Raw genomic sequence first — 17,343 nt, forward strand, 5'->3', positions numbered from 1 at the left:
CAGAATATTATGACGGATGGTTCCATTTCTACGTCTCTCTCTCTCTCTCCCCCTCCCCCTTCTCTCTATGTATGTATAGATATATTTGTGTGTGTGTGTATGTGTGTGTGTGTGTGTAATGAACAAAAAGGTTAAAAGTGCAGTAAGAAAATACAGGTAGTCCTCAACTCATAACTATTTATTTAGTGACTGTTCAGTATTACAGTGGCAATGAAAAAATGATTTATCACTGTTTTCACACTTACATCTATTGCAACATCTCCATGGTCACATAAAAATTCAGACACTTGGCAACTGGCATGTATTTATGATGGTTGCAATATCCTGGGGTCATATGATCACCTTTTGTGTGATCTTTGATAAGCGAAGTCCGTGGGGAGACCAGATTCACTTAACAGCTGTATTACTAACTCAACAACTACAGTGATTCACTTAACAATTGTGGCAAGAAAAGTCATAAAATGGGGCAAAACTCACTTAACAACTGTCTTGCTTAGCAATGGAAATTTTGGGCTCAATTTTGGTCATAAGTCAAGGACTACCTGTAGAAGAAATAGCAAGAGATAAAGAAAGAGATAAAGGAAAAGCCATAAAGAAGTGGCTTCTGAGGTTAGAAATATATTTTAGCATCACTTTTTAAAATTACTTCATAACTTCTTTCTACTATCTAGCCTGTCTCATCATCAAAACCATAAATAACAAGTTCAATTTTTAAATAAAAACCTTGGAGTTTCCCAAGTCATAAAAACTTGGGAAAAGGGGTTTCCAGTCATCAGTAAATATAAATATTGTCTTTTCTCTAATAAAAGAAGTTATGGTGTACTTTTTTTCCCTATTGCTTTCATTTTTTCCCAACTGTTAACAATATTCTCTAAAGACTCGTGACAAAATAGATTATGTAAGTAAACGTTACAGTCTTACTTGCTTGTTTTCTTGTGTATCAGACTCCCCTTTACTGGAGTCTGAATTCGTATCATCCTCATCCTCATCAGAACTGTTCACATCTCTTGGCATTATTTCATCATCTGAATGTATATCTTCTAACATTAATTCTGATCCATCATGTTCTGCAGATGACCTACAACATTGTGTAACATAAGCAGAGTTCCATCTAATTGTTGATACCACAGAATGCTATTCACTGTAGAAATCTGTTAATTATTAATACAATTATAAATTGTGTAATACAATCCTCAAAGAAGGGTTGCATAAGGGACTTAACAACTTTGTCAGACTCAGTCCACCAATCTGAACGGAGGAGTGTCACCCATCCTGGCCGCTGTCTTCACCAATACGGAGAATAACAGTTTCATAAAGGAACACAAATCTTGTTCAATCACAGTTGTTAACGTGATCATCCTAGTCTCTTACAAATTACCTTGTCTTAATTTTTTTTTAATAATAAAAATGTCAACATTTCTCATGATACCATTCATTTTTCTGTCTCACAATGAGACAGAATTTTTATTTTTTTATTATTTTCTGATGACTTCAAAATCATTTTTACCCATACTCACTTTCAAACAAAAACATATTGATATTCAAAGGTTTCTGAAGGCAGTTAAAATATACCATATGTTATCCAAATGTTAATGTTATCTGCTCTATTATATAAGTCAGCTCAGAACTTAAAATATACTTTAATAAAAATACCTCAAAATATCATCATTATTCATTAGCTGTACTTATCTTAATCAGATTATTTTATATACTAATCTTCTGTAATAATATCAAACAATGAAATGTTTTAAATGTTGCCTAATAAGAACCTTACCAAATATTTTAGAGTAGCATACTAGTAAGCGCATTAAATTAGCATCAAAAATATGACATGGCATTATATTCTGAATTAAGAATACAATCGTATAAACTAGTTTAACCACATCAGCACCCCTGGCAGAAAGTGTTTACTTTTATCTTGTGCAAAGCACAGCTTTGCTGCTGGAAATAAAATATGAAAATTGAAATTAATTGCCTGAAGTTGTTTTAAAATTAAACAAGGCTCTAATGTTCCAAGTTCTAGAATATTCGGGTACAGAATAGATATGTTACGTGGCATTATGATTCTGGGATACACTGTGGACCATAAGAGATTCTTGCTTAATTAAAATGGGGTTTCATTTTAATTTAGGGTGTTGTGTGAATGGAGAAAATCGAGGGTTATTTTCCTGAAGAGTGGCCCTAGGCTACAGCTCAAATGGCTTAAATCATAGATTCTCAAACTGGGAGACATAACTTAAGTATCACAATGTTTTTAAAAAGTGCCTTAAGCACCATAACTGAGCTTAGGCTTCTGAGAATTACTAAATTATAAATTAGTTTTATACCTGGTTCCTGCATAAAGAAATTTAAATCACCAAAATTTTATACTTTTTATTTTATTTTTTTAATTTACATTTATATCCCGCCCTTCTCCGAAGACTCAGGGCGGCTTACACTATGTTAGCAATAGTCTTCATTCTATTTGTATATTTATATACAAAGTCAACTTATTGCCCCCAACAATCTGGGTCCTCATTTTACCTACCTTATAAAGGATGGAAGGCTGAGTCAACCTTGGGCCTGGTGGGACTAGAACCTGCAGTAATTGCAGGCTGCTGCTGTTAATAACAGGCTGCATTAGCAGCCTGAGCCACAGAGGCCCTAAATTAAATTATTATTCATATTATAAAAGATTATTTTGGCATATGCATACACTTAAATATACGGTAATCAAAGTAGTATATTTCCCTAGTAACACTATTAGTTTTATTAATAAAGGGTTGCAAAATTCATTTTAGAGAATTGGGATATCCAAAGTCTGAGAGCCCCTGCCACAAAAGGTAAAGATATTGGACATATGCAGCTATATTGGGAAGCAAAGCAGAAGGTGCAAATGTGAAACACCCAGAAAGGCCAGATTCTATGGTTACTCAATTTCTCATGAACTGATTTCAAAAGAAACCCATCAAAAAAGGATAATTCTGAATATCAATGTATTTCAATTTGTAAGCTAAAAATACAGCATACTAGGCTAATTAAAACAATCTCCCACACTGTCATGTTAAGGATTACTACAAAGTAAGGGTTTTTTGGGTGTTTTTTTTTTTGAAAGAGAAACTTCTGCATAAGCAGTCATGTGAAATAAATCACCACTGAGTCATTATACTGTTCTTTGATGAAAAATGACTTGTCACAGCCTATCTCTCATACGTCTTCTCATATACCTAGAGGAAGCATTCTGGTTTGCTGAATGTAATTACTTGATTTTACTTTTAAAGCAAATTAACTCAATTAAATAAAGGAATACTACACTAGTTTTTTGCCATGTTAACTTTAGAAGACAGTTTCATTCCAGTGACCGTAGAGACAGATGCTCTCTGTCTTGAGTGGCTTCTAATAATAATGTATAGCTTTTCCACAGACATCCCAATAATCATTTCAATCCCATCTATCCAATTTATCTGTTGTATTCCCTTTCTTCTATTTCCTCAACCTGGCTCACATAATTTATTATCCAGCCAGGTGCTCGAAATAGGCAAGTTTTGTCTTGCATATTTGGTTGTTTGTTCTTGCAGCCCACAATACACTTGATTCTATTTCAAAATCAATAATTCAAAGCAGATGTAAAGTATGTAGACCTGGCTTGAGTCAGAAGAAGGGAGCTATGAACCAATAAGGGAGGAGAAAGAATTAGTCAGTCCTGGGAAAAAGAAAAAAGCCTGGGAGAGAAACTCACAATAGCCCTGCCTTGATTTTGTTGTTCATAAAATGTGGTAGAGTGAAACTGCTATCTTTGAAGAGTCTGTTATGCTACCTTATGACAAAGAAGAGATTCCTGAAATTCTTGCTGTTCTATGTGTCCTTGCCTTCTTCAAAGGACTGACAATACAGGTACTGTAGTCCTCGACTTAGAACAATTAATTTAGTGACCGTTCAAAGTTACAATGACATTGAAAAAATTTCAATGTGACCATTTTTCACACTTACGACTATTGCAGCATCCCCATGCTCATGTGATCAAAATTCAGATGCTTGGCAACTGACTCACATTTATGACGGTTGTAGTGTCCTGGGTTGCATATGATCCCCTTTTGTGAATTTTTGACAAGCAAACTCAATGGGAAAACCAGATTCACTTAACAACTGTGTTATTAATTTAATAACTGCAGTGATTCACTTAACAAGAAAGGTCGTAAAATGGGGCAATATTCACTTTAACAACTTAGCAATAGTTCCATTAGCTTAGCAATGGAAATTTTGGGCTCAACTGTGGTCGTACATCGAGGACTACCTGTAGCCTAATTTCTCTCATTTTTTCTTAGTGTCCAGTTTTCACAACCATATCTTACCACTGGAAGATAATCTTTTTCACTATTATGACCTTTCTCATCATGGTATGTCACCATCCTCCAAGATTTTATATATTTTTGTTATTAATTTACTTCTTAGAATTAATTTTCTCTTTGCTTCCCCATTTTTATCTGTTCCAGAACAGAAGAAAATAATATAACTATCATTCTCTTCTCTGCTGTCAACTGTAAATTTCAGATATACAAAGTCAACTTATTGCCCCCAACAATCTGGGTCCTCATTTTACCTACCTTATAAAGGATGGAAGGCTGAGTCAACCTTGGGCCTGGTGGGACTAGAACCTGCAGTAATTGCAGGCTGCTGCTGTTAATAACAGGCTGCATTAGCAGCCTGAGCCACAGAGGCCCTAAATTAAATTATTATTCATATTATAAAAGATTATTTTGGCATATGCATACACTTAAATATAATCAAAGTAGTATATTTCCCTAGTAACACTATTAGTTTTATTAATAAAGGGTTGCAAAATTCATTTTAGAGAATTGGGATATCCAAAGTCTGAGAGCCCCTGCCACAAAAGGTAAAGATATTGGACATATGCAGCTATATTGGGAAGCAAAGCAGAAGGTGCAAATGTGAAACACCCAGAAAGGCCAGATTCTATGGTTACTCAATTTCTCATGAACTGATTTCAAAAGAAACCCATCAAAAAAGGATAATTCTGAATATCAATGTATTTCAATTTGTAAGCTAAAAATACAGCATACTAGGCTAATTAAAACAATCTCCCACACTGTCATGTTAAGGATTACTACAAAGTAAGGGTTTTTTGGGTGTTTTTTTTTTTTTGAAAGAGAAACTTCTGCATAAGCAGTCATGTGAAATAAATCACCACTGAGTCATTATACTGTTCTTTGATGAAAAATGACTTGTCACAGCCTATCTCTCATACGTCTTCTCATATACCTAGAGGAAGCATTCTGGTTTGCTGAATGTAATTACTTGATTTTACTTTTAAAGCAAATTAACTCAATTAAATAAAGGAATACTACACTAGTTTTTTGCCATGTTAACTTTAGAAGACAGTTTCATTCCAGTGACCGTAGAGACAGATGCTCTCTGTCTTGAGTGGCTTCTAATAATAATGTATAGCTTTTCCACAGACATCCCAATAATCATTTCAATCCCATCTATCCAATTTATCTGTTGTATTCCCTTTCATCTATTTCCTCAACCTGGCTCACATAATTTATTATCCAGCCAGGTGCTCGAAATAGGCAAGTTTTGTCTTGCATATTTGGTTGTTTGTTCTTGCAGCCCACAATACACTTGATTCTATTTCAAAATCAATAATTCAAAGCAGATGTTAAAGTATGTAGACCTGGCTTGAGTCAGAAGAAGGGAGCTATGAACCAATAAGGGAGGAGAAAGAATTAGTCAGTCCTGGGAAAAAGAAAAAAGCCTGGGAGAGAAACTCACAATAGCCCTGCCTTGATTTTGTTGTTCATAAAATGTGGTAGAGTGAAACTGCTATCTTTGAAGAGTCTGTTATGCTACCTTATGACAAAGAAGAGATTCCTGAAATTCTTGCTGTTCTATGTGTCCTTGCCTTCTTCAAAGGACTGACAATACAGGTACTGTAGTCCTCGACTTAGAACAATTAATTTAGTGACCGTTCAAAGTTACAATGACATTGAAAAAATTTCAATGTGACCATTTTTCACACTTACGACTATTGCAGCATCCCCATGCTCATGTGATCAAAATTCAGATGCTTGGCAACTGACTCACATTTATGACGGTTGTAGTGTCCTGGGTTGCATATGATCCCCTTTTGTGAATTTTTGACAAGCAAACTCAATGGGAAAACCAGATTCACTTAACAACTGTGTTATTAATTTAATAACTGCAGTGATTCACTTAACAAGAAAGGTCGTAAAATGGGGCAATATTCACTTTAACAACTTAGCAATAGTTCCATTAGCTTAGCAATGGAAATTTTGGGCTCAACTGTGGTCGTACATCGAGGACTACCTGTAGCCTAATTTCTCTCATTTTTTCTTAGTGTCCAGTTTTCACAACCATATCTTACCACTGGAAGATAATCTTTTTCACTATTATGACCTTTCTCATCATGGTATGTCACCATCCTCCAAGATTTTATATATTTTTGTTATTAATTTACTTCTTAGAATTAATTTTCTCTTTGCTTCCCCATTTTTATCTGTTCCAGAACAGAAGAAAATAATATAACTATCATTCTCTTCTCTGCTGTCAACTGTAAATTTCAGATATTTAAATTCACACATTATTCAAGCAATACATTGTTTTGAAACATGGATTAAATCTACTTTTTACAGATTTTGTTCTTCAATATTTAAGGCCACATAGGTACAAAATCATAGGTAGTTTGCAGACTGATCATGACAAATAATGAAAAAGAACATAAATTCATTAAAACAAATAGTTTTTCCTTCTTCATTTCAAATCCCTTTTTTGCATCAAATCTATTTAATTATAAATTCTGAAAACAAAAACTACTGTCCTCATTAAACAGTTCTCTAACAGAATATTTGATTTTAGCACTTTTTCTTAACTATGGCTTTAAAGTAGTAACAGCTTTATCCTAGCTGTATCTCACAAATAAACAGATTTCTGATTATATTTTGCCAATAATTTATACTAAAAAACATTTACTGATACTTTGAGAGCTGACCTCAAATTTATAGTCAAGCAATTTCTGATTCTCAAACATCAGTTCTCACAGGCTATATATATTTCCAGTTGACAAACAGTTCTTGAGACGTTTCAAAAGTTACAATGACATTGAAAAATTTCAATGTGACCATTTTCACACTTACGACTATTGCAGCATCCCCATGCTCATGTGATCAAAATTCAGATGCTTGGCAACTGACTCACATTTATGACGGTTGTAGTGTCCTGGGTTGCATATGATCCCCTTTTGTGAATTTTTGACAAGCAAACTCAATGGGAAAACCAGATTCACTTAACAACTGTGTTATTAATTTAATAACTGCAGTGATTCACTTAACAACTGTGTTATTAATTTAATAACTGCAGTGATTCACTTAACAACTGTGTTATTAATTTAATAACTGCAGTGATTCACTTAACAACTGTGTTATTAATTTAATAACTGCAGTGATTCACTTAACAACTGTGTTATTAATTTAATAACTGCAGTGATTCACTTAACAACTTAGCAATAGTTCCATTAGCTTAGCAATGGAAATTTTGGGCTCAACTGTGGTCGTACATCGAGGACTACCTGTAGCCTAATTTCTCTCATTTTTCTTAGTGTCCAGTTTTCACAACCATATCTTACCACTGGAAGATAATCTTTTCACTATTATGACCTTTCTCATCATGGTATGTCACCATCCTCCAAGATTTTATATATTTTTGTTATTAATTTAATAACTGCAGTGATTCACTTAACAACTGTGTTATTAATTTAATAACTGCAGTGATTCACTTAACAACTGTGTTATTAATTTACTTCTTAGAATTAATTTTCTCTTTGCTTCCCATTTTATCTGTTCCAGAACAGAAGAAAATAATATAACTATCATTCTCTTCTGCTGTCAACTGTAAATTTCAGATATTTAAATTCACACATTATTCAGGCAATACATTGTTTTGAAACATGGATTAAATCTACTTTTTACAGATTTTGTTCTTCAATATTTAAGGCCACATAGGTACAAAATCATAGGTAGTTTGCAGACTGATCATGACAAATAATGAAAAAGAACATAAATTCATTAAAACAAATAGTTTTTCCTTCTTCATTTCAAATCCCTTTTTGCATCAAATCTATTTAATTATAAATTCTGAAAACAAAAACTACTGTCCTCATTAAACAGTTCTCTAACAGAATATGAAGCAACTTCAGATTTATCCACTGCACTTTGATGTTCTTGATTTTTATAGGAAACACTTTGAACTAGAACATTAATTTTTGTTGTATTCTTAATGGCAAAGTCATGAATCCCAGAACTATCACATTCATCCTCTTCTGAAGCATCTATGCCATCTTGACGAACTAGACAGGGAGTGTGTAGCTTTCTTGGTTTTGGAACTGGAAAAGGTTTAGTTGATACTACCGAGTTGGTTCCAATTGAAAGTTTGTCACTGTCTTTTGTGCAGAGTCATCAAGGGTCACCACAGCAGGTAAAGGTTGATTGCATGATAATTTTATTTGTTTAGGCAAACTCATCGATAGGTTACTACACCTTACAAAGTCAGTCTCTTTAGCATCAGTTGCCAACATACTGTTATCTTCCATTATGTTGATGGAAGGTTTTATTGAATTAAAGTCTGAAGAATGCCCAATATTTTCTAAGAAGTGACAGTGTTCATGTACAATTTCAAATGACTGGCTTTGTGGAATCAGTTCTTTGGTATCAGTAGATTCTGATGTTGGATGTACTTTTCTTACAGAATATGAAGCAACTTCAGATTTATCCACTGCACTTTGATGTTCTTGATTTTTATAGGAAACACTTTGAACTAGAACATTAATTTTTGTTGTATTCTTAATGGCAAAGTCATGAATCCCAGAACTATCACATTCATCCTCTTCTGAAGCATCTATGCCATCTTGACGAACTAGACAGGGAGTGTGTAGCTTTCTTGGTTTTGGAACTGGAAAAGGTTTAGTTGATACTACCGAGTTGGTTCCAATTGAAAGTTTGTCACTGTCTTTTGTGCAGAGTCATCAAGGGTCACCACAGCAGGTAAAGGTTGATTGCATGATAATTTTATTTGTTTAGGCAAACTCATCGATAGGTTACTACACCTTACAAAGTCAGTCTCTTTAGCATCAGTTGCCAACATACTGTTATCTTCCATTATGTTGATGGAAGGTTTTATTGAATTAAAGTCTGAAGAATGCCCAATATTTTCTAAGAAGTGACAGTGTTCATGTACAATTTCAAATGACTGGCTTTGTGGAATCAGTTCTTTGGTATCAGTAGATTCTGATGTTGGATGTACTTTTCTTACAGAATATGAAGCAACTTCAGATTTATCCACTGCACTTTGATGTTCTTGATTTTAGCACTTTTTCTTAACTATGGCTTTAAAGTAGTAACAGCTTTATCCTAGCTGTATCTCACAAATAAACAGATTTCTGATTATATTTTGCCAATAATTTATACTAAAAAACATTTACTGATACTTTGAGAGCTGACCTCAAATTTATAGTCAAGCAATTTCTGATTCTCAAACATCAGTTCTCACAGGCTATATATATTTCCAGTTGACAAACAGTTCTTGAGACGTTTCAAAAAGTTAAGGATATGTCAGTTGTGTTTTTTTAAAAAACAATAGTTTTAACACCGTACCGTAATTATATGTAATTGCATATAGTGCAACTTACTATACCTATTTCATTAGATGTCATATTTAGAGCAGAAAATTAAAGAAAGGAAAAAAGGACAAAAGATGAAAAAGATAGAATAAATAAGTCCCATCCTACACAATAAAATTACAAGTGTGCTCCATTTGTAAAACATGAATCAAATGTACACTTCAAGAAATTAAACATTAAAACATATTTTATATCAATTCAGATACATACTTTGTAGTTTGTAAAATAAATTGCAACTTTAGGGATGAAAAACATAAATTACATTATCTTGGCTTTCTTAAACAGTAATCTTACCAAGTTTAAATCATTAGCTCTTTATGTCCAAAAAAAGAAACTGTAATTTAACGTCAGTTTACAAACATAAAAAACAAGCTACAGATTGAAACGTTTCATATTTTTGCATTCTGTCCTATCCTAATTTTAGTGCAATTTCTTAACATTTGTATGACATCATTTCACAATTCAAACACTGAAATGCCTTTATTTTGTACTAGTTTGCTTCCTTATTGGTCTACTGAGACAACCAGTGCAAAAAATGCAGAAAATAGAAAATCCAAAGTTTTATTATCGCCATAATAAAGTAAAAGTAAAAATATTTTTTGTAATGCAGATAATACCAAATGAAAGTTCTGCATATTTATATTTACATAGCAATTCATAAATATAAATATAAATTTATATTTACATAGCAATTCAGGAGCAAACATGACAAAATTTCCAGGTTATCATATTGTTCAAAACATGATCATTTTTTTTCTGGCACAATATCAAAACATCAGGAATGTATACTACTTCAAGACAGCGCTTCTGTGTCTTTTCAAATCCTGCCATTGTTTGGCTATATGCTATAGATATGACGTTATTCTTGCCAGGCGAAACCCATCACTGGCATTCATTCATGTTATTTATCAGTACTAATGAGCTTCACATTATGAAGGAAGAATATTTTTTGTATATAGATTAGAATAACCCTGATTGCTGCCATAAGGATCTTTAGAGAAATAGCTTACTATAATACAGAATTGCTTTTAGGTTTTGTAACTTCAAAATGCAAGAATAGAGTTTTATGAATCCAATGTTTCCTTATCAAAATCTTATTGGCTATTTGAATTATTCTCTATATGTGCAGGGAATGTAGGGTGTGTTTTTCCTCTGGAGAAAGATTTAGATATTGCAGTCCCTGACATGTAGTCTGACATACAGTATATAATTTGGAAACAGGTTTGCCAGCTCATCTAATAATACTGCAATATAGACAGGTTCTGTGTGCAAAAGTTGGCTTGAAACTCAACATTAAAAAAACTAAAATCATGGCATCCGGCCTTCTCAATTCCTGGCAGATAGATGGGGAAGAAATGAAGGTAGTGACAGATTTTATTTTCCTGGGCTCCAAGATGACCGCAGATGGGGGCTGCAGCTAAGAAATTAAAAGATGCTTGCTCCTGTGTAGGAAAGCTATGGCAAATCTAGACAGTGTACTAAAAAGCAGAGATATCACCCTGCCAGCAAAAGTGCTTATAGTCAAGGCTATGGTTTTCCCAGTTGCAATGTATGGCTGTGAAGGCTGGACCATAAGAAAGGCTGAACGCCAAAGAATCGAGGCCTTTGAACTCTGGTGCTGGAGAAGACTCCTGCGAGTCCCTTGGACTGCAAGGCGAACAAACAAGTCAGTCCTAGAGAAGATCAACCCTGACTGCTCTTTAGAAGGCCAGATTCTGAAGATGAAACTGAAATACTTTGGCCACCTAATGAGAAAGAAGGACTCACTGGAGAAGAGCCTAATGCTGGGAAAGATTTAGGACAAAAGAAGAACGGGACGACAGAGAACGAGGTGGCTGGATGGAGTCACTGAAGCAGTAGGCGTGAGTTTAAATGGACTCCAGAGGATGGTAGAGGACAGGAAGGCCTGGAGGAACGTTGTCCATGGGGTCGCGATGGGTCAGACACAACTTTGCAACTAACAACAGTAGACAGGTTCAACATCGACCAAATGAATATAGCAATTTCTGCTTTGAAACATATGTAAAACTAGACAATTTTATAATTCTAACAATTATAGGTTTTCATATTGTGGATTTTTAATGTTGTAAACTGTTATAACCTGTGACTGGAGGAGGGCATATAATTTTATTAAATCAATCAGTCAAACAATTATATGTATATCTGTCATCTCCAAAATCCAGTGAAGTAATCAATGAGATTTGTATGCAAGTTTGCAATAATTTCATCAAATTTAGTTCAGGTTTGTAGCTGTTCATATGGATGTCCAATCATTATATTTCCACATTCAGCTACGTATGGACATTTGCTCACAGATTAGAATAAAAGTTAACTATTCTTCAAAAAGTCAAATTGCTTATGCCATAAATTGCCTTCAGACAAAATCAAGCCAGTGATCTATCAAAAATGGCGAAAAAAAGGTGCGTATTTAAACAAAATATAAAAATGGGAAAGTAGCCTGTTCTAAAACAGCAACCAATCAAAGTTATCTTTCTAACCATGTATCAGTAAAATAACAAAAGTGATTATGACATATATAGAGACCAAATGCACTATGCTCCTGGATAAGTTAAAAACTATTTGGAGCATTGAGATATCAGCAATAATAAAATGTTTCACACATCATGCTAATTGTAGTTTTGAAAAGTATGTTTTCATGCATAATGCTATGCCATAAACAGTTTATAAACCACAATAGGTGAATGTATACAGCCTATTAAAAGTAAAAACAACCCTACAGATCGATGCAATGGGAAAACCACACCCATAAATACACCTATATAGTTTCCATTTTAGCACCTTACCTGCCAAATTCTAAACAGCTCCCTGTAGGTTCATACAGCTCTTCTACCTCATACATATTAGCATCTTGGTTTTCAACAATACTAGAATTTTGCCTGTCAAAACATACGTTTTCATCAGTAGCTGCAAAAGGCAAATTCTCATATTCTGGGATTTCTTCATAATGGCTCACATTTTCATATTCATGTGTATTATCTTGAGTAACAGAACTCAAGTGTCCTTGTAATGAGAAAGTCTGTTCATCTAAAGACTTTGATCTCTGATTGATTTTAATTTCATTCTGAGCTCTGATTTTTTGTTTTCCCTTTTGTGAGAAAAAGCTGCCTATTTCTGCTGAATGTGCCTTTGCCGGTTTAGCTTTCCTTCCATTTGCCATGCCAATCGCATTGCCATTTTTGCCAGGCCCCTCTCCACTAGAAATATCCACATTGGCATTATCTGTAGACTGTGTGCCCTTTGCCAGAAATTTCTGGAAGTCACTTTTCAACATCCAAACAGACCACTTCATGTTTAGGAATTTTTTTAGTGAGCTTTTCTTTTGAGGTTCTTTTGGAGGCTTGTGTATTCTGTCCATATCTACAGAAGACAAGGACTTGGCTCGAGGTTTTGTTACAGTATTGAAGTTTTCTACTTTTTTTGCATTTTTTGTGTTTTTTAAGATTTCTGGGTTTCCTGAAAATGGAAGAATAGGATGAGGTAATTTCCAAATTGGTTTTTCCAAAGATGTTGTTGGAGTATCACACAATAGGACTGCATTCTGTTCTCTGGCTGAGAAATGCCTTATCCGAGGCCCCCCCAAAGGAGCCTCTAAAGTTTTATTTTCACTAGAAAAGTAAGCACTTGTGTCTAATAGTTCCTCTGATGCAGATTTTTTCAAAAGCCCAGCTACAGCAATGCCATGTCTTTGAGGTTTCTTTGGAATTATTTGAGATGAATTTTTACCTTTTAAGGAAACATCTTTAGCTTCCTTCTTTTGTGCAGAGTCATCAAGGGTCACCACAGCAGGTAAAGGTTGATTGCATGATAATTTTATTTGTTTAGGCAAACTCATCGATAGGTTACTACACCTTACAAAGTCAGTCTCTTTAGCATCAGTTGCCAACATACTGTTATCTTCCATTATGTTGATGGAAGGTTTTATTGAATTAAAGTCTGAAGAATGCCCAATATTTTCTAAGAAGTGACAGTGTTCATGTACAATTTCAAATGACTGGCTTTGTGGAATCAGTTCTTTGGTATCAGTAGATTCTGATGTTGGATGTACTTTTCTTACAGAATATGAAGCAACTTCAGATTTATCCACTGCACTTTGATGTTCTTGATTTTTATAGGAAACACTTTGAACTAGAACATTAATTTTTGTTGTATTCTTAATGGCAAAGTCATGAATCCCAGAACTATCACATTCATCTTCTTCTGAAGCATCTATGCCATCTTGACGAACTAGACAGGGAGTGTGTAGCTTTCTTGGTTTTGGAACTGGAAAAGGTTTAGTTGATACTACCGAGTTGGTTCCAATTGAAAGTTTGTCACTGTCTTTTGTGCAAGATATCATAGATGTATTATCCACATCCATTTTTTCCATATGTGCTGGGTTATTCAAAGAGAAACAATTATTGTTGTCTTCAGTCAAAAGTGGAACTTCTAACATTTCAGATTGAACAGCAGTTAACTTTGCATCATTACTTGAACTCTCCTTAAGTTCTTCTACATTGGATATAGTTGGGGAAAATTCTATTTTAACATTTTTGTTAGAATTAACTGTATTAACTGTTTGATTTTTACTTAAGTGTTTTTGCCTCAAATGGCTATTATTAGGGTAAACATTTTGTATCATAACATCTTCAAGTTTTTCCTCTAGATCATTAGCCTTTAAGACAACCTTATAGTTATTTAAATTGTTTTCATTATTGCTTTCAAATATTGTTCCATGCTTTAGAGATGATGATGGCTGTTCATCTATATTAATGTTCTCTAGGTTTTCTAACTGTTCAAAAATGGTTGCATTTTTGTGGGTATCCTCCCGATTTCCACATTTATGAATGCATTCAAAATTGCAAGAACAGAGAGATATAATATAAGCTGCATTATCTGTTGGAATCCCATTTTTATAATTCAGATGAACCAAGTATTCAGAAGAATCTTTTCTGTGATCTTCTAAAGTTTTTAAATTTCTCCTTATGGAAGTGGGGACAGTTTTAACTTCAGGAATAGTTGAACATTTAAGCACCTTTGGTTTTGGTGCTATCACTGGCTTTGTTTTTCTTGAGGACTGCAAAACATCCACCACCACAACTTCTGGTTTTGGTGCTACAGGAGGTGGCACTATTTTGTGTCCTATCACCAGTCTTGGTTTTGGGGCCACTGGTGGCTTCTTAGTTTCTAGGAGGGAAAAAGGAAAAAAGAGAAATATTAGGTTGGTAAGAATAATATTGTGCAAGTTATAAAATTCAAGCCTTTGTAGTTTATGGAAACAGATCTCTCTAATGAAAAGATTCAACAACTGATGAGAAGGAAGATTAGTTGTCATTTAATTGTGTTTATTTATTTAATAAATTGATATGCCACCCATCTCACTATTCCTAGTGACGGTAAATGTTTGTCTGCCAAGAATGGTTCTTCTGGATAACAGCAGAGTGGGAGCCATCTGGATCTACCTCATTCCTGAGAGTAGGCACTGTTACAGAAATGACATTTCATTGTCCTGATAGATGACATTATTTAATTAAAGGAACTTAGAGTGCGCCAACCCTTCAAGATAGAAGCTGTCTCAAGTAACTTGGCCCCATGCTATTTAGGGTTTTATAAGTAAGAATCAGCACCTCAATTGCACACAGAAGCAAACTGGCAAGCAATGCAATTCATGAAGCAGGATTATAACATACCCGTATCAAGGCATGTCCATTACTGCTCATGCTATTGCATTCTGGACTATTGAAGTTTTCTACTTTTTGCATTTTTGTGGGTATCCTCGATTTCCACATTTATGAATGCATTCAAAATTGCAAGAACAGAGAGATATAATATAAGCTGCATTATCTGTTGGAATCCCATTTTTATAATTCAGATGAACCAAGTATTCAGAAGAATCTTTTCTGTGATCTTCTAAAGTTTTTAAATTTCTCCTTATGGAAGTGGGGACAGTTTTAACTTCAGGAATAGTTGAACATTTAAGCACCTTTGGTTTTGGTGCTATCACTGGCTTTGTGGAATCAGTTCTTTGGTATCAGTAGATTCTGATGTTGGATGTACTTTTCTTACAGAATATGAAGCAACTTCAGATTTATCCACTGCACTTTGATGTTCTTGATTTTATAGGAAACACTTTGAACTAGAACATTAATTTTTGTATTAATTGCATTTTGCTGTCATAATTCAGTTTCCATATTATCTGGACCCATTTCAGTAGGGTTTGATTGGGGCACTTGGCGCCATTAAAGAACCTTTGGCAAAGCCAGAATGGGTATGGTGTGTCCATCCTGGTTCACCTTGAGTTCTCAGAGGCTTTCAATATTATTGATCACCATATCTTTTTAGACTGACTATGCCACTATGGGGTGGAGACTCAAGTCTAAGTGCTATTGCTATCTCCTTTTTTCTATGGTTGATTCTAGTCAGTATTAATTCAGGGGAGAAGTTGAGTCTGAGGCTCATCATTTCAGGTTTAACTGAAGGCTTGATACTTTTGCCCTTTTAGTTTAAGATCACCTGAGAGCACTGGGTGACGTTATCTGTCATTTTGGGATCCAGTACTATTAGTATGCTGATGATATCCAATTGTCCATCTCAACCACAGAAATCTTCTATCTTTCATCATGGATGAGGTAATTTCAAATTGGTTTTTCCAAAGATGTTGTTGGAGTATCACACAATAGGACTGCATTCTGTTCTCTGGCTGAGAAATGCCTTATCTGAGGCCCCCCCAAAGGAGCCTCTAAAGTTTTATTTTCACTAGAAAAGTAAGCACTTGTGTCTAATAGTTCCTCTGATGCAGATTTTTTCAAAAGCCCAGCTACAGCAATGCCATGTCTTTGAGGTTTCTTTGGAATTATTTGAGATGAATTTTTACCTTTTAAGGAAACATCTTTAGCTTCCTTCTTTTGTGCAGAGTCATCAAGGGTCACCACAGCAGGTAAAGGTTGATTGCATGATAATTTTATTTGTTTAGGCAAACTCATCGATAGGTTACTACACCTTACAAAGTCAGTCTCTTTAGCATCAGTTGCCAACATACTGTTATCTTCCATTATGTTGATGGAAGGTTTTATTGAATTAAAGTCTGAAGAATGCCCAATATTTTCTAAGAAGTGACAGTGTTCATGTACAATTTCAAATGACTGGCTTTGTGGAATCAGTTCTTTGGTATCAGTAGATTCTGATGTTGGATGTACTTTTCTTACAGAATATGAAGCAACTTCAGATTTATCCACTGCACTTTGATGTTCTTGATTTTTATAGGAAACACTTTGAACTAGAACATTAATTTTGTTGTATTCTTAATGGCAAAGTCATGAATCCCAGAACTATCACATTCATCTTCTTCTGAAGCATCTATGCCATCTTGACGAACTAGACAGGAGTGTGTAGCTTTCTTGGTTTTGGGGCCACTGGTGGCTTCTTAGTTTCTAGGAGGAAAAGGAAAAAGAGAAATATTAGGTTGGTAAGAATAATATTATATACTTTAGAAATCTGTAAATAAAGTTTCAGTCTTGCCTCTCATTTGTTTGTAAATTCTCATCCATCATAGATGATCTGGCTATTTGGAAGCCTATTATAAGAGACCCTATGCAAATTCAAAATCAATATAATACATTCAGAACAGAAAATAGCCTGTTTTCCATGCAAATTTG

General features: G+C 34.4%; 1 protein-coding gene across 2 annotated transcripts in view; it reads right to left on the bottom strand.

Moving 5' to 3' along the window:
* FGD6 (FYVE, RhoGEF and PH domain containing 6) overlaps positions 1-17,343 on the bottom strand; it is a 69,435-nt gene that overhangs the window by 39,955 nt on the left and 12,137 nt on the right. For both annotated transcript variants that reach the window (XM_058191409.1, XM_058191408.1), the window contains exons 2-3: positions 12,496-14,875; positions 922-1,078 (exon numbers count right to left, since the gene is read on the bottom strand). In XM_058191409.1, the coding sequence (XP_058047392.1) occupies positions 922-1,078; positions 12,496-14,875 (2,537 nt within the window). The remainder of the gene's footprint in view (positions 1-921; positions 1,079-12,495; positions 14,876-17,343) is intronic.

Source organism: Ahaetulla prasina, chromosome 7 (genome assembly GCF_028640845.1).
Source record: "Ahaetulla prasina isolate Xishuangbanna chromosome 7, ASM2864084v1, whole genome shotgun sequence".
Lineage (NCBI taxonomy): Eukaryota > Metazoa > Chordata > Lepidosauria > Squamata > Colubridae > Ahaetulla > Ahaetulla prasina.